The 25614-nt window shown below is 38.6% G+C and overlaps 1 protein-coding gene across 1 annotated transcript; it reads right to left on the bottom strand.

Moving 5' to 3' along the window:
• Positions 1-17588: 17588 nt before the first annotated feature.
• LOC132817612 (homeobox protein Hox-D1-like) lies at positions 17589-19186 on the bottom strand. Its single transcript, XM_060828115.1, has 2 exons — positions 18332-19186; positions 17589-17962 (listed from the first exon to the last, which is right to left on the bottom strand). Exons 1-2 carry the CDS (start codon positions 18966-18968, stop codon positions 17589-17591), a joined length of 1011 nt encoding a protein of 336 aa, XP_060684098.1. The 5' UTR covers positions 18969-19186.
• Positions 19187-25614: the final 6428 nt, after the last annotated feature.

Here is a 25614-nt window from a genome sequence, read left to right as displayed (position 1 = left end):
TATAAAAGAGACATAAGGGGCAACGTTTTCATGCAGAGGGTGGTGTGTGTGTGTGGAATGGGCTGCCAGAGGAATTGGTGGAGACTAGTACAATCGCAACATTTAAGAGGCATCTGGATGGAAATATATAGGAAGGATTTGGAGGGATATGGGCTAGGTGCTGGCAGGTGGGACTAGATTGGGTTGGGATAGCTGGTCAGCATGGACAAGTTGGATTGAAGGGTCTATTTCCATGCTGTACATCTCTAAGCCTCAATGAGATTGAAAACCAGATAACTGTAGATATGTTAGCATGACATCTGTTATTGGAAAAATGTTCAAGTTTGTTATGAAGGATGTAACAGCAGAGCATTTAGAACATTGAACATAGAACAATACAGTGCAGAACAGGCCCTTCTGCCCTCAATGTTGCGCCAACCTGTGAACTATTCTCAGCTTGTGCCCCTACACTATCCTATTATCATCCATGTGTTTATCTAAGGATTGTTTAAATCTCCCTAATGTGCCTGAGTTAACTACATTGGCAGGTAGGGCATTCCACGCTCTTACCACTCTCTGATTAAAGAACCTGCCTCTGACAGCTGTCTTAAATCTATCACCCCTCAATTTGTAGATATGCCCCCTGTACAAGCTGACATCATCATCCTAGGAAAAAGACTTTTACTGTCTACCCTATCTAATCCTCTGATCATCTTGTATGTCTCTATCAAATCCCCTCTTAGCCTTCTTCTTTCCAATGGGAACAGACCCAAGTCTCTCAGCCTTTACTCATAAGACCTTCCCTCCAGACCAGGCAACATCCTGTTAAAACTCCTCTCCTTTTCCAATGCTTCCAATTCCTTCCCAAACTATGGCAACCAGAACTGTACACAATATTCTAAGTGCGGCATGATGTTGCAGCTCCAGAACTCCATCCCCCTACCAATGAAACCTAACACACCATACGCCTACTTAACAGCACTATCAACCTGGGTGACAACTTTCAGGGATCTATGTACATGGACTTCACGATCCCTCTGCACATCCACACTACCAAGAATCTTTCCATTGACCCACTACTCTGCCTTCCTGTTATTCTTCCCAAAGTGCATGACCTCACATTTTGCTGCATTGAACTCCATAAAAATAGAAATACTCCATAAAATTATGATTTGGAGATGCCAGTATTGGACTAGGGTGTACAAAGTTAAAAATCACACAACACCAGATTATAGTCCATCAGGTTTAATTAGAAGCACATTAGCCTTTGGACTATCACCTGATGGAGGAGCGTCGCTCCGAAAGCTAGTGTGTTTCCAATTTAACCTGTTGGACTATAACCTGGTGTTGTGTGATTTTTAACTCCATAAAATTAGAAATACTTCAGATGAAGCAGAGTCAGCATGGCTTTATATAGTGAAATCATGCTTGACAATTTTGCTGAATTAGATTAGATTACTTACAGTGTGGAAACAGGCCCTTCGGCCCAACAAGTCCACACCGACCCGCCGAAGCGCAACCCACCCATACCCCTACATTTACCCCTTACCTAACACTACAGGCAATTTTAGCATGGCCAATTCACTGACCCGCACATCTTTGTGACTGTGGGAGGAAACTGGAGCACCCGGAAGATACCCACGCAGACACGGGGAGAGCATGCAAACTCCACACAGTCAGTCGCCTGAGGCGGGAATTGAACCCGGGTCTCTGGTGCTGTGAGGCAGCAGTGCTAACCACTGTGCCACCGTGCCGCCCATGGAGAGATACTTGAAGAGATAACTTGAAGAATTATTTGAAGAGATAACAAACAGGATAGTTAAAGCTCCATGGCGTTGGAGTAAATGAACTGTCACTAATTTTGTGAATGACACAAAAGTAGGTGGGAAGGTAAGAGGAGACACATCACCCAAGCACATTGAGACTGACCTCCTCCTTTATCCAGTGGCAATAACTTTCAGACAGAGTTCTCATTTTGGTGATCACACAGATTCTCTCTGGCTATCTGTGATAAGCAGTGCAGGGAAGCTTGCAACCTGATCTCAATGGCAACATGAAATACATTAACCTTATGACAGAGTGGGAATTCAAACTGGCTATCCTTTGGAAACTTCCTTTCAGCTTCCAAATATTAATTGAAATTGATTATCAAACTTATCCTGTAACACCTTTAAGGTCTACTCATCACACTCTTGGAGACTGCAGCTATTGTTTCCAAGACATTGTACACATTCTTTTCAGGAGATCAATCTAAGTTTTCTTTTGATCACTAATCATCAAACCACCCAGACTTATTCTCAGGCAGATTTCAGAACAGATCGTATAACTTCCTTCATTTGCTTTGAAGTTACAGTCCCCAAATATGATAATGTTATAACCCCCATTATGTAATATCCTTTTATTTTCCCTAAGGAATGAATGGGGAAATGATTTTTAACATGATAGTTTTATTATGAACTGAAGACACAACGACGGAGTTTTAATTGCACCAGTGTATTGTTTTCCAATGTTCCTGATTTCATTTTGGCATATTTCATTGTAGAGACTAATTTATTGCCAAATTCTAGGGAGGTTTCAGCTATGAGTTCAAATCCATCAGGGATTTCAACAACAAGTGGTACATTTAAAACATAAGAATCTGTGGGAGGAAGGAGGTCTCTGGAGAAGTGAAGTGCAATATCATGGGAACGACAATAGTCCTCTGTGAAATGTGCTGGATAAATGTGTAGACTGTTTATTCTGAGGCTGTCACTTCTTTCACTGCTGTCATAAATGAAACTTAGTATTCAAAGATAAAAAATGTTTGTGTTCTTACTGTATATAAGCATGTCCTGTTCTACGCAAGCTTAGTTTTAGTTTTATTGCATAAATTTGATAAATTCATTTGTAAAGAAGCTAAATTTGAGATGTGCAATGCAAATAATCTACCCAGGTAATCTGATCAGTCATTGCTTGTTGTGGACATGCATGGTCAAGTATCATTCACTTCTCTGAATTAACCACAGAAAATTAAACATCAAAGCAGAGTAATTTTGACAAATAGAAATAATAGGTACGAAGATCAGATCACCAAGATTTTTTCCTTTTAAGCTAAATATTATGATTCCTAGAGATAGAACAATGCCACATCCAGATATGAATACATTGCAAATTTTAAAACTATTTTCAAATTTGGGCAATGTATTTAACATGACTGGTAAGGTGCTGTGGTGGTATACCTACCTTTGAGACGGGGAGTTCTGGGTTCAAGTCTCACCTGTTCCAGAGCTGTGTAATAATATCTCTGAACAGGTCGATTAGAAAATAGTTTTTTTTCATGTTGGGTGGTGTTCTTCTAATGAAAATATCACATGACAGTGACAACTTCAGCTGCAGTCCATTCCTGAAATCGGAAGTAGCACAACACCAAGTTATAATTCAACAGGTTTATTTGAAATCACAAACTTGCAGCGCTCTGAAAGCTTGTGATTTCAAATAAACCTGTTGGACTATAACCCAGTGTTATGTGACTTCTGACTTTGTCCATCCCAGTCCAACATTGGCACCTCCACATCATTCTGGAAATACAACAGCAAATATCAAATTAAAATGGATAATCACAGCCATATGTAGAATTCACACAATCCATGGTTTAAGGATAAGCCATCAACAGAAAGTTAATTTGCCAGTTCTGAAGGAGGGTCACTCAACCCGAAACATGAACTCACAATTCTCTCCACAGATTCTGTCAGACCTGGTGATGCCTTTTCCAGCAATTTCTATTTTTGTCTCTGATTTGCTGCATTGACAGTTCTTTGGGTAGTTAGATGTTTTGTCTGTTGTCTTCACTGAGCAATATTGACATCAAATCTCAATGGGTGTTGGACAAACAAGGACTTGGATCTTATCAGTGTTTTTTTATTGGCACCTCACCCTATACATCAAGACTGTGGCTGTCTGAAATTGTCAGCCAGCGAAAAGGCACAACACTAGATGTTAATTGGACTGATGCACCAACATATTTAGCAAAGGATGTTGGACTTGTAAAAGGTCACATGGATAGACCAGCCAAGTTTGTAACCTGCCTTTACAAAAAAGCAGAAGTTGTCCTGGAATAGATATATCTGAAATGCCATCTGGATTGCTATCAAAGCAACACAAAGACCACTACACAACAAGTAAAATGCAGTTTTAAAGTGGAGAACACCCTGTCAAAACCTTATCTAATTTTAAGTTCACCTGACATTCTAACAATTCAACTATATAAAACCTTCCTTTTAGACGAGACGAGAATTCTTTGCTTTTACAAGACCTCCTTTAAAGCAAAAATATTGTTACATTGAAGAAACTTCAAGACTGCTATGAAAGAAACTGAAATAATTCCACATTGTGAGCATTTTGTTTTTCTTCATCTGTTAGTTTTTTATCTGTATATGATAGTGTGTGAGATATAATGCTCTAACCCTATGAGGTAAAGGTGTGAAGACAAATTTATTTTTAAAATTTACAAAACTGTACTTCTAGACTCATTTAAATTGATACATAACATTCTAAGGGGAAGAAAACACAGTAACATAACAAAAACAATTTGATCATAAACAGTTAAAGATATAGGTTCTCTAAATAGCCTGAGCCATGGAGACAGTGTTGGGAAATCTGTGAGATGATCAGTGAGGAGCTTCTCAACGTCAAGAGCAAAAAAATCCCCTTTCCCAAACAAGTCTTGGTTGGAAGACAAGCTGTTTAAGGCAAGAGGGTAAAGATGCACTAAAGTTTGCATGCACTAGTATCTCATTATTAGTTAATCTTGCCTCATTTATGTGCAGTTTTCCAATCCCACAATGCCGGGTAGAAACTAGATGGTGACAATTCCTAATATGAAAGTCAAAGTGGTTACCTGGAGACTTCAGGCTCAGCACTTGCTTGCCGTAGAATCATAGAGTCATAGAGATGCACAACATGGAAACAGACCCTTTGATCCAACTTATTCATGCCAACCAGATTACCTAAATAAATCAAGTCCTATTAGTCAGCATTTGCCCCATACCCCTCTAAACACTTCCTATTTATATACTTGTCCAGATGCCTTTTCAATGTTATTATTCTATCAGCCTCCACCACTTTTTCTGTCAGTCATTCCATACACACACCACCCTCTGCATGAAAAAGTTGTGCCTTAGATTCCTTTTAAAGCTTTACTCTTTTGCCTTAAATGCATGATCCCCAGTTTTGGTCCCACCCATCCGGGGAAAAAGACCTCGTCTATTTACCCTATCCATGACCTCATGATTTTATAAACCTTTATAAGGTCATCCCTCAGCCTCCAACGCTCCAGAGAAAATAGCCCCACCCTATTCCATCTCTTCCTATCGTTCAAACTCTGCAAAACTGGCAACATCCTTGTAAATCTTTTCTGAGCCCTTTCAAATTTCATAACATCCTTCCAACAAGTGGGACACCAGAATTGCACACAATAATCCAAACATGGCGTAACTCCCCAGGACTTTATCATTAAGTGTATAATTCCTGCCCTGATTTGCCTTTCCAAAATGCAGCACCTCATATTTATCTAAATTAAACTCCATCTGCCCATTGGCATTCTGATGAAGATCCATTGTACTCTGAGGTAACCTTTTTTGCTGTCCAGTACACTCCAATTTTGGAGTCACCGGCAAACTTATTAACCATATCTCCTATGTTCACATCCAAACCATTAGAAAATAAGTTTCCTTTAAGATGGGTGATATTTTTAAATGAAAATATCACATGACTTTGACAATTTCAGCTGCAGTCCATTCCTGAAATCAGAAGTCACACAACATCAGGCTATAGTCCAACAGGGTTTATTTGAAATCAGAAACTAACAGCACTTTGAAAGCTTGTGCAATGGACCCAACACCAATCCTTGTGGCACACTACTAGTCACAGGCCTCCAATCTAAAAAGCAATCCTCCACTACCACCCTCTGTCTTGTACCTTCAAATCAGTTCTGTATCCAAATGGCTAGTTCTCCCTGTATTCCATATGATCTAACCTTGCTAACCAGTCCACCATAAGGTACCGTGTCAAACATCTTATTGAAGTCCATACAGATCAAACCATCCATCTCTTTCACCAAGTACCAAAATCTCAGGCACACTCCATTACCAGCAATCATATGCATTGGAGTCAAAAAGTGTGGCATTGGAAAAGCACAGCAGGTCAGATAGCAACCAAGGAGCAGGAGAGTCAATATTTTGGGCATGAGCCCTACATCAGAAATATCATATGCATCCCCCATTCATGCACCTTGGCATCTGACACATAAACAGCTGCACCTCGTCCTAATGACACATTTCTGAACCATTTACAGTATGGTCTATACTTCAGTGCTTCGCCTTGGAATGCATTGGCAAATATTATTGCAAGCTTGCTGCCAGGACAATAAGCATGTAGGGACAGGTACCAATCTCTTAGCTTCATCCTGGATGCAGCTCAAGCATACTCACTCACTCCTTTCATGCCTATCTCAATGTTTTGCCTTGCTTTAACTTTTTGTCCTCAGTGTCTTCAGCTGGAGTTTAAAAGCTTCCAGTATCTCTATCATGACTTGCCCTTTTAATGCAGAGATAAAGTCAGGCTGGTTAATACAGTTTCCAACAGTGACTAGTCAGGGGTGGATATTTGCTGTACATCATCATGCTGTGTCAATGTCACACATGCATCAAGTACCAGTGACATATGTGTCAAATACTGCATTTGAAATATTTACTCAGTTTCTCTCTCCACAAATGTTGCCAGGCCTGCTGACTTTCTCCAGCCCTCTGTGTTTGTTTCAGATTCCGAGCATCTTCATTATTTTTTTGTTATTCAAGTGAGAGATGATTTTACATTCAATAGTGAGAGTGGTAGGCCATGAGCATTGGTGGGCTCAATATTATAGTGCTATCTGTAATAAAAACTTCTTTTAAAGGGAAATCACACAGTGTGCTAGTTTTGCTTTTGAATACCTGTGGAATCTGATGTCAATATTTAATATTTGTGCTATTGTAAATTGTAAATATGTATGTGTGTATGCATTGGTACAACTGAAATTTTGATATTTTCTCTAAAATAAAATACTCTTAATCTACCAACATGGTGCTAGATAGCAGCCAGACCTATCATTTAGCCTTGCTGTTTCAGAAAAGCATAATCAGTGTTTTACAAATATGATATAATGTTCTTGACCAAGAAGTCATTGTGAATCATGGAGGAAAAAGAGGTGATTTGTATTACTTCCTTACTTTCTGACTAAAGAAGTAACATTTTCTTTAGTTGCTGTTTTTGGTACTCATGTGCTTACTTTATCCATCACAAACAGTGGCATCTAGGGATGAGATGTGCATTTTTTAGCTGCTATGTTATCATTTCATGCAATAGTGCAATTGAAATCAAAGTAATTAAACTTGAACTATATTATTTCCATAACGGTTAAGTGATCAGGATATGCAGTGAGGAGCAATCAATAAACGTATCAACAAAGAAGACAATGATATTTCTGTACAACTTTTTCATCAGTAAGCCACAGGATATTCATCATTAGTGGGATAGGCTGGATTAGCCTTTGTTTTTTTATATGGGTATAGATCACATGGTTTAGGTGGAATTCTAATGTAGAGCAGAAAGGCTTGTAACAATGAGAACACAAAATTGCACGTTTTGGAAACAAAATTCCAACTTGCCGTGTAATGATCCGTTCATATTTTCTCTCTGACCCTAGTAACTGCCTGATCATTCTCAAAAGTGAGGAAACTGCTGCAATAGATAATAAGCAATGACCCTTTGATAAATTGGAGGTACCGGTGTTGGACTGGGGTGTACAAAGTTAAAAATCACACAACACCAGGTTCTCGTCCAACAGGTTTATTTCGAAGACTCCTCGGTAATGCATTCGAGCTATTTTGAACTGTGAATATTCTTGTATTCACTGCGGCTGCTTGTTTACAAATGGCTACTTATGGCTGATTCTTGATGAGTGGTGCTGGAAGAGCACAGCAGTTCTAATCCAGAATCTGGTTTCCAGCATCTGCAGTCATTGTTTTTACCTACTTATGGCTAACCCTGTCAAGATACCTGTTGAAGACATGGTACCTTTCAGTTGTGTATTTAAACAAGTCACATGGCTAGTAGCAGTTGAAAGGAGTCCAGTTTTGCTTTACACTTGGACCACTGGGACGGTGTTGGCTGTAGTTCCTTAAGTAATTTCAGAACTGGAGAACTTTGTGAAGTAAAACGCACAATTGGGGATCCGTTAATTTTTTTATATAACTCTACTGATTATACAAATAGTAGTTTAGCTCATGCTGTTTATTGAAATATAATCATTAAAATACATGACGTTAATATTTTGAAGACTTAATTGATTAATAAATTGAATCTTTTTTATCGCAAGGCTAAATAAACATAAATAATACCTCGCGCCTGTTCCGTCGCCGTGTGAGATTTAAACTTAGATTATTATATAGGAAAGAAGTCTGTACTTTCTGTGTGTATAGGACATTGATGGAACCAGTCATGTTAATTATTCTGAGGAAGGGTCACCAGACCCAAAATGTTAACTTTGATTTCTCTCCACAGATGCTGCCTGACCTGCTGAGCTTTTCCAGAAACTTCTGTTTTTGTTTGTGACTTACATACAGCATGCGCAGTTCTTTCGGTTTTTATTAATGTTAATTTTTGCAGATATGGGCAGTCAAAGTTAATCATTCTAGAGGAACACATCTGAGTGAATTTGTGTCTTCGAAAGACGCTCGATTACTATCTGCGAATCAAAATGAGTAAAGCAAACACATGAACAGACTTTCTGTAGAATCATTGGATACTAGTTATACACATGGTTCTTGAATTTAAGTCGACAGGATAAGATAGTTTATTCCTTCAGACTTATTTAGGATAAATTGCATTGCTGATCAGTTTTATCGTATAACGAAGGGAATTGAAACAGTTATTGCTATTAATTTAAGATGTTTATATACTATAACTATTTTACGCTCCAATTATTTTTATAAGAAAGAAATAACGTACATTTATTCAACCGTCCTGAGCTCAGGGCGTCTCAAAGTGTTTTGCAGCTAAATGACGTGTAGTCACTGTTGTGATGTTGGGAAAGTAAATTGGCGCACAGTAAGATCCCGGGAAGAACCGTCAGATCATGTAGATTTCTGTTCCACCTCCACAGGTCGTTTTTAGTGCTGTTGGTTGATAGATAAGTATTAGCCAATACTGGAACATTCCCCAACTCTTCCATGAATTGTGCCGTGGGATGTTTTGGGTATACCTGAAAGGGCAAATAACATTTAGTTGAATATTTCGGTCTAATTCTCATGTTTGTTATAATCTCAGAAGTCCTGCAGCGAGTTTTAAACCCTAATTCTTCTGTCTTCACGTCTGAATTAAATGTATAATTTATCTGATAACAGTAACATAATGTTTAAACGTCGAACAATGTATTTGGACGGATCGTGTTTTAACGAATGAGTAAGCACATGAATACAAAGACACAATTGAACACGTGAGAGCAAGAGAGCTTTCGGCTGAGCAGTGACCCAACCTACCTTCACCCAATTCCATTATTGTAATCCTATGGGCCGCTTCGTCATATATATGTGAGCATTCTTCTAACTGCAAGAATACCCGAGAGTCATCGCAGCCAGTCACTGCTGAGTCCGGTGTAAGAATGTGATTTAATGTGGCATTAACTAATTGCATATTGGTGCCTTGTTTCATATAACAGAAACCTAGCAGCCGCACAATTCTGTCACTGAACCTTTTTTTGTCGATTCTGTCATTTCGCAACAAGCACCTTAAAACAGGCTTCACGCGTTTAAAAATGAATCTTCTCAATTATTGCACAGTTTAAAAAAAACAAACCAGCTCATTGTGAATATAAATGGAAACTTAGCCAGAATTCTCCAGTGACCTTTTATCCGCAAGAATGCGGGTTAGCTAAATTATCTTCGATCCAAATTATGACATACACATGGAAACGAACAATTAAACTCTCAGTGCAAACATTGTTCAAAACGCTGATTAGTGTTGGAATACTGTTAGTGGTCTCATTCGGAAAGCCGGGTGGATACGATGGGCAGAATGGCCTCCTCTTGCTCCTTGTATTCTGTTGTGTATTCTGTCTGTTTTTCTGTGACCAATAAACAGCAAAAGTATTTATGAATGCCAAAATTGCATGTCAGCTACTGCATATTACCTTTATAATAGCAATTAACAGTAATATATAAAGCTGAATCCGACACAACTACTTACTTATTAAAAAAATTGGGGCTCACATTGTTTCCACTTTTAGGCATCCGGTGCTATTTTCAAACACTTCCAGGTCGGAGAGAAAGCTACGCTTTATTGGATCTCGAAATCATGCTCTGTTACACGTTTCTCCATTTTCCATACGAAGTACATGACCGCTCTTAGTGAGCTGCCAGTAAGTGTCGAATTAGAATCAGTTTGATGCAGCAGATTGGTGACAACTGGATATTAAATTCGTAGGTGGCACAGTGGTTAGCACCGGGTTCAATTTCCGCCTCAGCTGTCTGTGTGGAGTTTGCACATTCTCCCGGTGCTCCGGTTTCCTCCGATAGTCCAAAGATATGCAGGTTAGGTGAATTGGCCATGCTAAATTGCCTGTAGTGTTAGATGAAGGGATAAATGTAGGAGAATGGGTCTAGGTGGGTTGCTCTTCGGAGGGTCGGTGTGGACTTGTTGGGCCGAAGGGCCTGTTTCCACACTATAAGTAATCTAATCTAAATGCAGCCTGCCCAAACTGTCTTTAGGAAGGGCCCCTACAAACCCATTCATCTGACAACATTGGATTTGAGTTTAGATGCCAGAGGTCAGTGCCTAATCAACTGAATCTATCCACCCCACCTAACTTTCCAGGTTTCAAGGCAAATGAGATGTTTAGAATATGAATTGACAAGTTGGTGCACCCTGCTTATTTCAGTTTAATACATCCAGAAACGAAGGGCCGGTGGCAATGGGGAGAATTATAGTCTGTTTGTATTGTAGTTGGGGATAACACCTCATTTAATACTACCTACATAATTCAAAATAATTTGTAGACCCCAAATGGGAATCGTTGAGTAAAATAAATACGAGTAGTTGTTTCATGTCTGTCAATTTGGAAATGAATTGTATTATGATTATTCAAATAAGCAGACGTTCACCATTACTTGCTCTGAAAGGAGACAAGAGAGATGATTTAAAACTGCGCATGAAATGTCAAGTAGATCGGATATTGTTCGCCTCCTTTACTCCAAAAATGATTTTATTTTCGACCCTAAACATTCATTTCGCTCCTGAAATTATGAAACCATTGTTTCCGAAATCTTCTTATACTTTAACGGTGCGCTGGGGTATTTTGGTAGAACTCATAATAGGCCAGAGATCAGAGGAAGGGTAGTGTCTCTTCCACCATTAAAGAATTTCTCTGTGGTTCGAATAGGTCGGATCACATAAGAAATTGCGATTATTTCATTATTTTTAAAATACGTGCTGGGATCGCGCAGAAGCTTTGTAATCTACGCTTATGACTGTCTGTTAACTAGAGCTTTGAAAGTTTGTATCAGAGCGGCATATACAAGGCATGCAGTGATTTTCTGATGACTTTGTAAAACATATTGATCAGTCAGGAGGCTTGTGCCATCTAACCCCTGGCAAATCGAACGTTAACGCATTCCTCTACAAAAGGAGAATGGGAACGTGAAGCTTATCATTTTTTGTTTAGCAGGCATTTCGCTGATTGCCGGGAGCAACATAGTTACGGTGCACTTATTGATGCAGGTCATGTTTGGATTAATCCACACTGATCGGAATGTACTTGATTTAAATTATCCCATATAAAATCCAAGCACTTCCTATAGAAAATGTTTACACTGAATATAACTACGCTGCCAAACTTTACTTACCAATTTCATCACGTTTAGAATACTAATCAGTTTTTCTACCCTGTATTTTATGTTCTACATTCTTCAGATTTATCGAACTTAATTAATTATTAAATATGCTGATTTGACACAATGACTCATTTAATCTACCATTGGCATCAGTCGTTCACCAGAGCTAACAAATTCTGCCTAGTCAGAACTGTGTTTGTTAGTGCACGCTTTTAAGTTGAATTACTTTGAATTTTCATGCAAAGATGTTCATCTTTATTGTGCTGTTTCTGTTCATACTGAATCACATTTTAACTAATCCCAGCAGCAGAGGATACTGCAATTAACTCTTGCTACTGAGTTGCTACAATGCAACCTGCCGATAACAAATGAAGCTTGTCACAGTCCTGACAGATTAACTGGTCACTTTCTTCGTGGTTAATGTCTGCAGAACAAATCCAAAATTTAACAGCCGACCAGAAGAAATGGCGATGGATTTCTTTAAGCAACCCATTTGCAGGATGATTTGGAGATGCCGGAGATGCAAATGTTGAACATTTGCAGGATGAGCAGAGTATAGTAGTCCACTTATAACTCAATTCTTAACCCAAAATATACACAATGTCAAGGGGTGTTTCTTGCCACTAGTAAGCCCCATGCAAATGAGTTCATGTTTCAAAGGGTGAAATTGAGCGACTTAACGAAACACATGCACAGAGTTGTTATCATATGGAACAGAGTTAATGTGACAATGTGAATTTTCGACTTGCTGGTCCTGCTGACCAAATTTAAACTCACCTCAGTTCTGTTTGCAGACTCTCTATTTCAAAAATCTAATTGGCTATAATCTGACACAACTTCATTGGAAGCTAATTGATGTCGCGCTAATTGGCGAAGGTTGACCCCTTGTTTCCTTGTGGCTGACTTCTTTTTATTTAAGAAAGCGATACCAAAGACAGAGCTGCAAGTCGAAAGCAAATTGTTAAATTAACTGAAATGGTCACACAACATTGAAATTGGATAGCTGCCAATCTATTCACTGTATAACGAATAAATACGCCAACCACCACATGTAGCAAGTGTCAATATGTAAGTTCCATTGTCAATCCTATTAAACATACAAGGTGACTACTGTGCTGCAAAAGGGAATGGTCGGAAATATCAAGAGTCGTATCAGGAGCAATTCTCTTTACATCGGATTACATTGTGTAACCGTGAACTAAAGCCGTAGTGTCGGCACTACGATGCTATACATCTGTATGATGGAAGGCAAGATAATGAAACGCTTTCATTCAGTCTTGTTATCGGCTGTAAACTACAGATTGGTGCGATAGGTAGCGCGAAATTGGTGGGATTGAAATACCTCAGTTTGCTAGAAGGATGCAAAGTGTATATGTCAAACAACTTTTAACATATTTAGTTGTATAATTTCTCACTTATTTAGTTACGATTTGATGTTGTGTCAACAATTTGAATTTCCGGCCTCCTGAATTTACGTATTGTGACTGTACGTCAAAATTCTCACCGGACAGCCCGATGAAATAACTAATTATTCAAAGAGTGCCTTCATCCGGTGACAGCTACAGTGTTAGTAAATACCAAAATAAACAGGAGACAAACGTTATTCGTCAACATTCAGCATCTGAATAATCCGCGTGTTAAAATAGGGGAGAGCCAATGAAATGCTACCACTCTACATCATTAAAAATCACACAGCACCAGGTTATAGTCCAACAGGTTTAATTGGAAGCACACTAGCTTTCGGAGCGACGCTCCTTCATCAGGTGATAAATTCTGTATTACGATCGAGCCCTCCACTATCACCTGAAGGAGCGTCGCTCTGAAAGCTAGTGCTTCCAATTAAACCTGTTGGACTATAACCTGGTGTTGTGTGATTTTTAACTTTGTACACCCCAGTCCAACATCGGCATCTCCAAATCATGACTCTGCATCATCACTGGCTTATTCGAACTGGCTTTTCTGGCTGTTTTGTTCGCACCCGAAAATGCCCAACTAATGGTGATATTCGTTACACATTTCTCGGGTAAACTGGCGCATTTTAAACAAAACGGATAATTCTGCTTTCGAATGGTTTTATGATTGTTTTTACAGTCTTGGAGCATAGAACTTTACTTCCTACAGCATGCTTTCTACGTGACACTGGGTAAAAATGTCACTGGAGACAAACAAAAAAGGATGTTTTCCCTGCTCCAAAACGCTTACCACATATGTGTATGATTTTTTTTCCACAAAAACGAAACTCAGAAGTTGATCTATCAATCTAACAGCCTAGTTAATCTTTAAATATGCAAGTTTTAGAGAAAAATGCTACAGCGAACAAATAAAACTGAATAACGGGTAACAGCGAATACCCATCAGCGGTACGTTCTTATTATTTGCCATTAGGTTTTGCTGGTATATTAATTGGTCGTCAGTCATAAAGTGACGTTAAATATTCATACATTCCGTGCTACAATGAGCTTTGAACTTTAATTCTATATGAAGACAAGCTTGCCTTAATTTATGACTTCAAACATGTAAAGCAAGTTGGTGGGAAAGCTCATACAGATATTTCACGTCTGATATTGAAACATCTTTACTAATACATTGATCGCAAAAGAAATGGCAGACGCCTAGGGATCGATCCAGATCGTTTTGGTTCTCTCATGAACTTTCAGTGAACCTGGTGCTTGGGGGTGGGATCGGTGGGATGCCTGTTACGGTTCACCCTTCCACAACCCCTTTCAGACAGAGTAAATATTGAATAGTCCTTCCGCTCAGGGCAGAAGTAAAACTGAATATCAAACAAGTGCAAACGACTATTGTGACCCTTACAATACAGTCACAGTTACGAACAGTTTTTGTATTGTAATAATAAAATCCCTGGCATTCCCCCTACGTCTTCAGGGGCTTTGGGTAATAATCACTACTGGGATCAGAGGTATGATAACATAAAAGCGAACAATAGGCGCCCAACAACTCGGGACAAGACAAAAGACCTGCAAGTTTATAACATGCAATCGCACCAGGATGTGCCATTTCCCGAGGCGTAACCTAGCATTACTTATTCATACTGTTGAAAATGTCCAATTTTTAAACTGGTCTCCTGGCTTGCAAGAAGTATGTGTCACTATCGAAAAACAAAATAAACATCAGATAAAACGTTTCTTTCTCTCTCTGGGCACGGTGCAGTACGGTTGTCCACTGCGCGCCATCATCAAAGAATTGTGGATTCCATTTCAAAGATCTCCGAGCTGATTCCCAAGGAGACCATTGTAAATTTTACGACCAGCAATTCTTTGAAATACCGCTTCTCGGCCAGTATTGTGTGTTGTTTTAGCCGGACAGTAATTAACACTAAGTTGTTAGGACCAAATGGCCCAAACGTTTGAGAGAAAAATATCAGCATGCTCATTTGTGTTGCTCCGCTTTGTTGAATTTGACAACCCGGAGTTGATCTGGAATATGTACTGACATTCCGAGTGGCGATTCTCCAGTTAGTGGTGATGCACAAAAGCAAGAAAGCAAACTCCCAAACCCAAGAGATTATCAAAATTGAAGTGGTTCGTCTTGTGTCGTTAATGGTACCCTTTCCTTGCCTTACAAAAATTAACAATTTTGGAAACAACGAGTAGCCTAAAGATAGGGGTTTGCATATATTTTATTTCTATTGTTCATAACGATGCTTCGCAAAGCACGTTTTAACATAATCTGCATATTTTAAAACATACTGACTTTTTTGTGCAACATTTTGTGTTTTTGATCTGCGCTCATAACTGCAGAGCGGGAAGAGGAATCCCGAGCTCATAATACTCTACAAATATGGTCTTTTGCCATTTCTTTTCACAGCCATTAAATCAGTAAGTGGCTGCTTGAAATTATTATTTTATTATTATAAACACGAATTAAGCTACCAAGGTGATATGAAACAAAAATTAATTTGGCTGATTAAATCGTTGTGTTAAATTTAACGTTACTCAAGCCTTAAATCAGTACAAAAAAGCATCACGTTTATGTCTGCAGTTAGCCTGTAAACTAGCTGACATTAGTGCAATATTGCAAGTCGCCAGAGGGAATGATCAGAGGTTAAATATGGGAAGTCATTTTTAACTGATATTGCGATTGACAAATTAGACAGCCATGATGTTTCTGATTGAGCAGCTGTCTGGGCATTTTGGTTGTCTTAATGGAATGATGTAGATACTTTTTTTTAACAGCACCATCACTGTGTGACTCACTTCCTTGTGCAATGCCAATGAGAGATACTTTATGTTTATGTCTAAAGATACGCGTTATATATAAGATCCATTTAGCTCGCTAGCGTATAGTTGCAGAATTCATTATTGAGCACACGCCTCTGAAATACGAACATCTTTGGTTCAATTGATTAGGAAGCTGAATGAATGTATTCCCTCTCTTGTATCGATCATTAGGTAGAAAGTTGCTGAGTAAAGATGTGTATTCCAAATGGACTCATTATAACTTGTTAATAATGCAAAGGCCCATTCTTCCTGGCTTCAGAGGAGAGCTGACAGTAAGTATATTCTTCAAACATTATTATTGATGTAACTGTAGTAACAAAAATGACAATAAAAGAAAAAAAAGTTAAAGTCCCCCATTTCGACTTCAGACATATTTTGATAACATAGTTTATAAAATCATGAAATATAAAATTACTGCTGATTGAACTAAAATTATAGAGAATGATCAAGAGTTTGTTGAAAACAGAAAGTGTCCTTCTTGCTTGTTTTCTGCACCAGTCTATGGAATTGATTTTACACTGGTTGACTCAACCATATTTGCACTGCACAGATAAAAAGTTTTCTTGATGCACTTTCCAGATCAAAGCAGATGTCCTGATCAAACTCTTGAATCCAATTCAGTGCACTTACAGAAAATTCGAGAGATTTTCAAGTGATTGATATATTCTGATATATTTTATTCCACGGCATTTATACATCATTACCATTGGACTTTATATCGAACAATCAGAATTACTGAAGCTGACAAACGTTTCCGATCATAAGATTAAATTAAAAGATTTAAATTATTTCATTATACAGCTGAATGCGACATGACTAGTCTTGAATACACAATGGTAATTAACACAGAGGTAGAGTAGCCAAGTAACATATTTACCAGTGAAAGAATGCTAGATAGGCACAGTGTTACATTGCAGCAACCACAACCTTTCAACCTGAGGCATAATTGTGCAAACTCCACTCATTGAGGAGCTATGTCGAACATGCTACATTACATTCGTCAATGTCATCACACATAAATCAATTAAAAAATACAGTACATGTAAACAATTTCCTTTGCGCAAGTAGAAGTCTCAGCAAGGCAGTATGTAGAGGAAAGACCTGCTCCACATTGTGGAAGCTTGCTGTTGTTGAGACTTTATAAAGGCTGCCTAATGCTTGTGCAAACGTATTAAGAAAAGAAAGTCTTTTCACACTAGTTGAGTGATAGATTGTGTTCCGCCTTTGCAAGTAACTGTCAATTCCATTTGTGTTGATACACATTGCAGGTCAAAGTAGAAACTTTGGCCAAACAATTGAGTCTAGATTAATATTTTTACAGAACTTAGTCACCTCAAACCAATATATACAAACAACCGAGTTTGCATCACGTGCCAACATTGTAATAAAGGTGAAACTTTGGTCAGGTGCTAAATGATTCCAGCATTTTCGGTCAAAAAATTGATGAAAGTTAAGGCCCAATCCCTCAAAGCATTTGCTTCGGCTCAACAAAGTTTAGATTTTCTGATGATTTTTTTGTTGATGGGGAAGGCAAAGGTGAGGCAGTGTCCGATTTATCCGAACTTTCTGTAAAAAGTGAATCCTGAGTAGAGTTCACAGCAGCCAAATTGGCAAGAAAACCTTCTCTCTCCCTTTTCTTTTGTTTCATCCTCCTGTTCTGGAACCAAATCTTCACCTGGGTTTCACTGAGTTGTAGTACGTTCGCTATTTCCACCCGTCTGGCTCGTGTCAAGTATTTATTAAAATGAAATTCCTTCTCCAGTTCCGTCAACTGTTTGGTAGTAAAGTTTGTACGAGCTGTGCTGGGTGAGCTGGGGATCCCATAGTCAGTTGCTTTAGCTACAAAAGGGCACACAATAGTTAGGCACTGTATTCTGATGGAGTGCAGAAAAGTTGGTTAGCTCATTCCCCTCACAGTATTACTACCCAACCCCACTCCCACCAACACACTCTTGAAAGCGGCATCGAATATGATTCAATTATCCATGATATTGGCGAAACATACATAATAGGGATCATGTGACTGGGAATGGAAAGACGTTAGGTGAAATTATTCAAACAGTAGTTTAAACTTGCAGGGCACTATTAACATAATGAAGCTCTGTCAATGAAAGGGTTAAATTTTAAAAAACTGTTTTGGAGAACTTTAAAAGGCGTATGGATTTAGTTTTCCACTTTCAGCTCAGGTTTCCGAGATAATATACTGACCTGTTTTTGGAGGATTTCGCTTCACTTTCATCCACTCAAAGGTATTTGCTGCAGCGATTTTCTGTCCTGTAGGAGACTCCGACCTTAGGTATCTGCTCTGAGACGTCGACAGACTCTGATAATGCCCAGGGTAAAAGTTTGGGAACTCCTTGCCATAGGTTTGGTGTTGTTCCTGCTCAACAAAGACATTGTTGTATTCGTGTTGGCGCGCAGTGAGCGGAAAAGAGGCGCTTCCTGAGTAAACAGAGGTGATGTATGGGAGCAGTTCCCCAGTGTCATCCTGCTCCTGGTTAGCAGCATAAGGAAAGTCATAGCCGACGTTGCTCTGGGGTAAGAAGTGCACATCTGCAGATGGAGAGGAGTCATAGGAAAGTTCGAGAGTAGCAGGCGCCGACTGATGAAGGTGAGGTGGGGTGGGAGATGGATCATCTACTGGCTCAGCTGAAACATACCGACCTTGTCCGAAGCACTGCTGCAGGGAGACTGCTGGAGGATTACTGTGACAGAACTTAGGCGTAAACGTCAGAATGTCTGTGCTAGGAATGTATTCTAAATAAGAGTTCATTCTTCCAATGACGGGCTGCAGCAGAATAAGATGCGTTGCTTTAGTTGATTGCTGTCTACCCCTGATCACCATAGCAGATTTTTCACTTCCTTCGCAAAGGAAGTAAATATTCCTAATATAGACCAAGGCAGGCACGTGGCTCCAGCCACCCAATCAGAGCGGCCGTCGCCAGCGCGATGCCATGGCGTCCGGAGTTCCTTGCTGATCCACGGAGAGGAGTGGACTCTTCCAGTGCTCACCTTCCACTGAGATCACATCATCAGCACATCCCGCAGAGGCATTCACTAACGTTACTCATACAGCGAACGATCCTCCGATAGCCCGTCCTAAGGTAAGATAGTCGCTTTGAGTGTGGGCGGAGTGTAACCGCCGCGGAAAAATGTGAGACTTGAGTTGTGTGATCGTGGCGCTTACAGTAAAGCACGCAGTCTTCTGTCAGTAGACTTGGTTAGTTTACGTTAGAACGATCACGAAAGGGGGAGGGGTGGGAGGAGTACAATCGTGACAAGCTCCACTGAATTAGTTACAATAATTACAGCACCAGGAAATCTAGAATGAACACAGCGTGAAATAACAAAGCAAATGGTCTCTGAAGTTGAGTTTATAGCATTGCACTACCTCTATCCCTGCGTGTGCAGTTTGGAAAGCACCGCCAGCAAACAGCCTTGCTTCTTTAAAAAAAAACGAAGGAACTGCGGATACTGTAAATCGGAAACAAAACATAAGTTGCTGGAAAAAACTCAGCAGGTTTGGCAGCATCTGTGAAGAGAAATCAGAGTTAACGTGTCGGGCCCGGTGACCCTTCCCAGAACACAGTTATGTGCTATTTTTCTGTAAAATCATACTAACTGGCATAATAACCAGGTCCATGAAGTATATAGTTACATAAAGTGATATGTTTATGACATCGTTAAAATTTCGAAGTGTTAATAAACGTCCAAAGTACAATTGCCTGTACGGTGTACTTGTGACTTTAGAAATCCTACCATCAGACCCGTTGAACCCTCTTTAAACAACTAGAGAAGGCTGACCGTCCCCTTGACAGGGATATAAAGAATATAGAGCTTCCTTCCTTTATAATCGGCAACCTGTCAACTTTCGTTAATAACACCGGACGTTGTAAACTACCAGAAATATGCTTACATCAGGAATCAACATATTTCAACTAACTTTTTAACACAAATGGCTGACACAAAAGGTAAACGCGTTGATGACTGGGTTGTTTATTTCACCACCCATTCTCAAGTCATTTGTCCTGGTGTGTACATCCCTCTATGTCATGCTACAGAATAAAGTTAAATGGTGAGACCATACGAACTGCGACATATCACTTTCGTTAAGGCCAAAATGCAAAGTCTGATAAATGAAATCGCGAACTGAACAATTACAAGTGCTTCGGGAAATTTATAAGCAAATCGAAGTATTTGAATCGTTTGGCTATTGGGTTTGTGAATATTTTCCCCTAGTCTATTTCCGTGATGACGGTTGACTCAGAGTCATTTACCTGTCAGAACACTCAGTAACGAAGCTCTAACTCAAAGTCAGTTGATGTGAGTGTATATAGCACAAGACGACTTGCTCTGTTTAATCGCCAGGGGCAGTGTGCAGTCAAATTCATATCAGCAGCTTGTTAGGTGCCGTGTCATTAACTCGTTCATTTGGTAAAACATAGAATTAGAGTCGTTTGAACGAAGTTTCTCCATTCATATAAAGAGCAGATAATATATATTCGGTATTTCACGTTCGGAATCTAAAACCCATCTACCTACAGCACAACGTGTCTATTTTGCCTATCTTTTGATTAGCACTTTCTGTCTGTCTGTGTATCTACAAGTGAATACTTCTCATTGTACCTTTTTTAAGTTAGCATCAATTTGAGTTTACACTTTACTTTCCTCGCAACTAAATCTTAAGAGAGGGTTTGAGTAATGACATTCCAGTTGCTTTTCTGTTGCTCATATAAAAACCTGCCTTGTTCATTTTGCGGTCAGCAGTTTTAATCTGATCTTGTAAAGCTATGTTATGTATAATTCAGGGGGAAGTGAGTTTAAAGACTTTGAAAGCATACAGTTGCCGCGGAATTTGCAAATGACTAAATTCCTGCATATACCATTCAGCATTTGCATCGGGCCTTCCTATTGACTTCATATTTGTCTTATTTTGTTAACATATCTTTGCAGTTTTTACTTTAAAAGATGTATACTAAATCATAAATCTGGCATATCCTTTTTCGAATAACGTGTTAACAGCAATATTTTAAAAATAATTGGTCATTGCACAATTTATGTTTCTGTTTAATCACAATCTACTAATATTGAGTCCTATTTACCAGATTTCTTAAAATTAGAAATTAGAAATTGGTAGAAAGTACCAAACTTTGTTATAGCTATATGGGATATAATCCACTTCTTTCAAATGCAATATCAATCATTAGTGACCGATCAGATGAGCTACTGCCTGGAATAGTAATATAAATGAAATACCTGTTCATTTCACTGGTATCACAATCTAAACAATGGCCTAAACATAGAACACAAAATTACTGAATGAATATAGTAAGCTTTCCATATGCGAACTTGTATAATATAACACATTATGGTTTCTAATTAGAAAATTACAAAGCTTTGTGAATTATCATTGTGTTTGTTTACGTGGAGTTTATAAATACAAAATCAACACATTTCAGTTTCCACAATTTCTTCTGAAGTTCATGGATTCCATTTTGAAATAATGAAAGAATTTGATTGGAATATTGTTTTCTTTTGACAGTTGCACGCAATACTTCCGTGCAATTTAACTGATTATTTAGCAATTTAAGTTCATCACACTTAACTATGTTTTTTGTAAAGAATGGACGGTTTCTGACTCGTATATTTCGTAACTTTTGTCAGCACTCGACTATTCTTCGAGGTGCAATCAGCTCTGAAAGTAGATGATGTGGTTTAACCTGTTCAGGGGCATATGATTGAAGATAGCCTCGTGTAAACGGTCAGAAGAATACTGCAGACTTGTTTTAGTCGAATATGTGGAGTCATTGCAGTAGAGTGCGGAACCATTTCCAAATCGGAACGTGTTTCTGCATTTGTACGACACGGTACTTTCATATGTTCACTTCAGTAAAACCTTATCGATTTGCATGTTGGATCATCAAGAATCTTGAGAAAACCGGACCTGGCTGTCCTAGCAGCAACTAGCCAATGATTCTGGGGCAACGTCTTCCAAATAAACATCAGGATTAACCTATGGTTTCTTAGGACTATTTAATGCTGTATCTTGTGCACTATCTATATCTGAAATTTTGTACAGTGCCTTGCTTAGAACCCAGCTTTTCATAAGGTTAGCTTCCATCTTAGCCTTGTAATATGTTGACCGGGATGTATGGGGCGGTTGGGGGTGGTGGAGCGGGAGTAGTGGGGGTCAGTGATGGTGGTGATGACGATGGCCTTCAATCTCTGAAAGTGACAGGGGCGGACTCAAAATCAATTATCGAGAAAAGTACCAGGACTGTTTTCCATTTTTTGAAAGTTGTCACCAGTCTCAGGTTTGTTTTGAACTGACTGCGCGTTTCCTGCATTTTGTTTTGGTGCGAGTTGCCATTAGCCGTTCTACATTCGCAAATAGAGCTGAACCTTTGTCGAGCAACAGCACGGAAGTGCATTCAAAAAATAGAGAGATTGCACTGAACCAACTGTGCAAGCGACTAGATTAGCTCACCATTAACTGGTCTGTGGATCGACCAGAGCAAAAGTGGGTTGTAAATAAAATATAATGTACGAGGTTTTATACGTTAGGGATTCCTGAAAACACATCTATTAGTGACATATTTTAAAAGGTTAACGTAAATGACCCAATACCACAAATGCAGTCATACATGACAATAATTTAAGCACACATAGCATTCTCAGCTGAGCCAAGATTTCTGGTGCCCTTGAAACGTTTTACCCTCTTTAACGAGCAGTAACGAGGGATCGCAGTTAGACTCCAGATTTCTCGAAGGTTAGTCATACAGGAGGTATCGTCTGTGGTGTGATTAGACTGGTGTGTGATTCGCTTTTGCATTTGTCCGCCTTGGCAGCGGTTGCTGGAGGGATCCCAGCTGGCCTTGGCTTGCCTTAAAGAGGGAGGAACTGCTGTCGAGGGAAAAGTGCAGATTTCATGATTGATGAACTCTTAACAATACCCCACTGACAGCTATGCGTCCAGACAGAGCTGCAAGTCTTTCAGCAAAACTCCCTGTTTGTTCGTGCGTTGTTTCAAATTCCAAATGAGCTTTCCTTTTCATTTACAATTGCACTTTTGCAGCCATCACTTTTGCAAAATGAACGGAAATATTGGCTGTAAATATATCAGGCAGTTGCTCACATAAACATGAAATATGATGACTGATCTTGCTACCACGTGATCCTTTACTCAAGTGTTCCTGGAGAGCTGCTGGTTATTACTAGGAACAACAAACACAAAACCTACCCTTCCTTTACGGCTGAATGCTTCAAATATTTGGAAAACGTGCAATATTTTGTATTAATAGAAATAGTATAAACGTCATAATTTATGCAAGGTCAAAATGTCACTTGTTATTATGATTGAATTGTGAAGGCATGACCTCACCATAGCAGCACCATAATACAACACATGAAATTGCAGAAAGAACTACGTGAACTTATAACTTATTCGACAGGCCTCAGAATGCAAACATAAAGCGGCAAGGAGGCCGACTAGTATAAATAACTAAATAGAAAATTGTTCCTTATTTTCGGTATAGCATTCAAAACGAGATCTGGATTTTTCTTGCACAGATTTAAACCAAAATGTTCTGAACTAATAATTTCAATAGTACTATCCGAGTGAATATGCGAACTAAAGTGCTTTAAGATCGCCATGTAAATAACCAAATCTAATACAAACGTTGGAATTTTAATATTACAGCACTTAATCTTGAAATGCGAAACGACAAAGCAAGGACTCCTCTAGCCTTTGCACATAAAGTGCACTGTCTTGTCTCATGTTAACAAAGCAGACAGTTACGTTTAGAAAGTTCACACTACGCTATTTTCCCTGCAAATGAAGTACATAAAATAAAAAAATTCAAAAATTAAATATTTATTGGGCATTACAAACGTGGAACTTAGGCGTTTTGAAACATATCCTTGTCTGACACAATAAAAACAACTGCTAACACAATTTGCGTGGGTGTGTAAGGGAAATAGAGGTACTTCTTTCAAAATAGAGTGTTATTCTTTGTTTGATGACGCTGCAAGCAGACTTAAGTAAATGTTTGGAAAGCACATGTATTCCCCTTAATGAAACAGAAAGATAAATTGCATCTTGCCTTCGAAGGAACTCGTGAATTTCTGGGTTAGATTGTGATGCATTTTATTTCTCTTCTATATGCCATTTAAAGGCAATAACATGCTCAATAGATTTCACCGCATCGTGAATCCAATTGCTAAGTGGTTTAAAATACAAGAACTTTTAGATCAAATTGCAGCCAATTGTTTAGCAGGATAGATCTTATGCAACAGATTACATTTAACTCTATTCAGTTGCTACAGTTAGTTATTTATTCATTCGGAACTTTTTTCATGATGAAGTACTTGTCATCTGGTAAATATAAACTAAATATCAATAAATTTTCCATCAGCATGTGCTTGATTTTAAACATCTTTCGCAGCTGACAATTTTACACAGATATCCTATCTAATTCTAGTCGAATTGTTTTGGGTCTTAATATTTCACAGCTAGTGATAACCTATTGTGAATTTCTAAATAAAATCCAAGTAGAATAAAATTGTAAATATACGTGTTTCAAGCGGCCATCATTACTCGATCTGTTATATTTTATGATGTAGTTATAACATCACCGGTCTCGCCACCGCGCCCGTGTTCGAACGCTGCAGCTAGAGATATTTTCTTCCTTCCAACTCCTCTAAATAGGATATAAATGCACTGATTTATTCAGCTCCCGGATTTGATTCGACTGAACAAAATGGCGTCTTTTATGGGTTTATGCCTCAGCCGAATTATGACATCCATCGTGTGCTTGTGATTAGTACCAGTTTTTCCATTTCTGTAATGACTGAGTTTCTGAAAAACGATCAATTTGATTTTTCTGGGTGTGAATAATCAGTCCTGTTGGCCTCCCTTTTCAATTTCCATGTCAGCTAATTAAATATTTGAAATTATTTTAGTATTTAAACTTAAGTAAAACCCATGGCGTAGTTTGAGAAATCCAGTCTTATTGTTTATCAAAACCATATTTTCTTAAAGCATTAAATAGTTTGCAGGCATTGTTGGAAAATCGTGGAAGATGATCTATAATTTAATAATACACTTTCCATGACAACCAATATATCCCTGTATATAATGACATTTTGACATAAGCAATCGTTTTTATTCACTTGGTATTATTATCACTTGTGTTGTTTGGTTGCTGATTATCTTTTTGTTTTATTTTCTAGGAATATTGCTGATTGGAACTTTGGACGAAGACAATTCAACTATTGAATTGAATGCAATCAGCAGTGTCTGGATGTTTACCTTTCCTTGCATATTTTCACGCTAACTCATATTTTTTACACAAAGCTATTTTATAAATTGTATTTTAAAGATGTGTAATTAGTTTTTGAAAATCTGTAAATATTTGAAATATTCACCTTATTTAAAATAAAATACTGAAAATACTTTATTTTTTGCACTTCATGAAATTTCTCAGGACTCG

Source organism: Hemiscyllium ocellatum, chromosome 7 (assembly GCF_020745735.1).
Source record: "Hemiscyllium ocellatum isolate sHemOce1 chromosome 7, sHemOce1.pat.X.cur, whole genome shotgun sequence".
Lineage (NCBI taxonomy): Eukaryota > Metazoa > Chordata > Chondrichthyes > Orectolobiformes > Hemiscylliidae > Hemiscyllium > Hemiscyllium ocellatum.
This window is presented reverse-complemented; position numbering and strand designations above follow the sequence as displayed.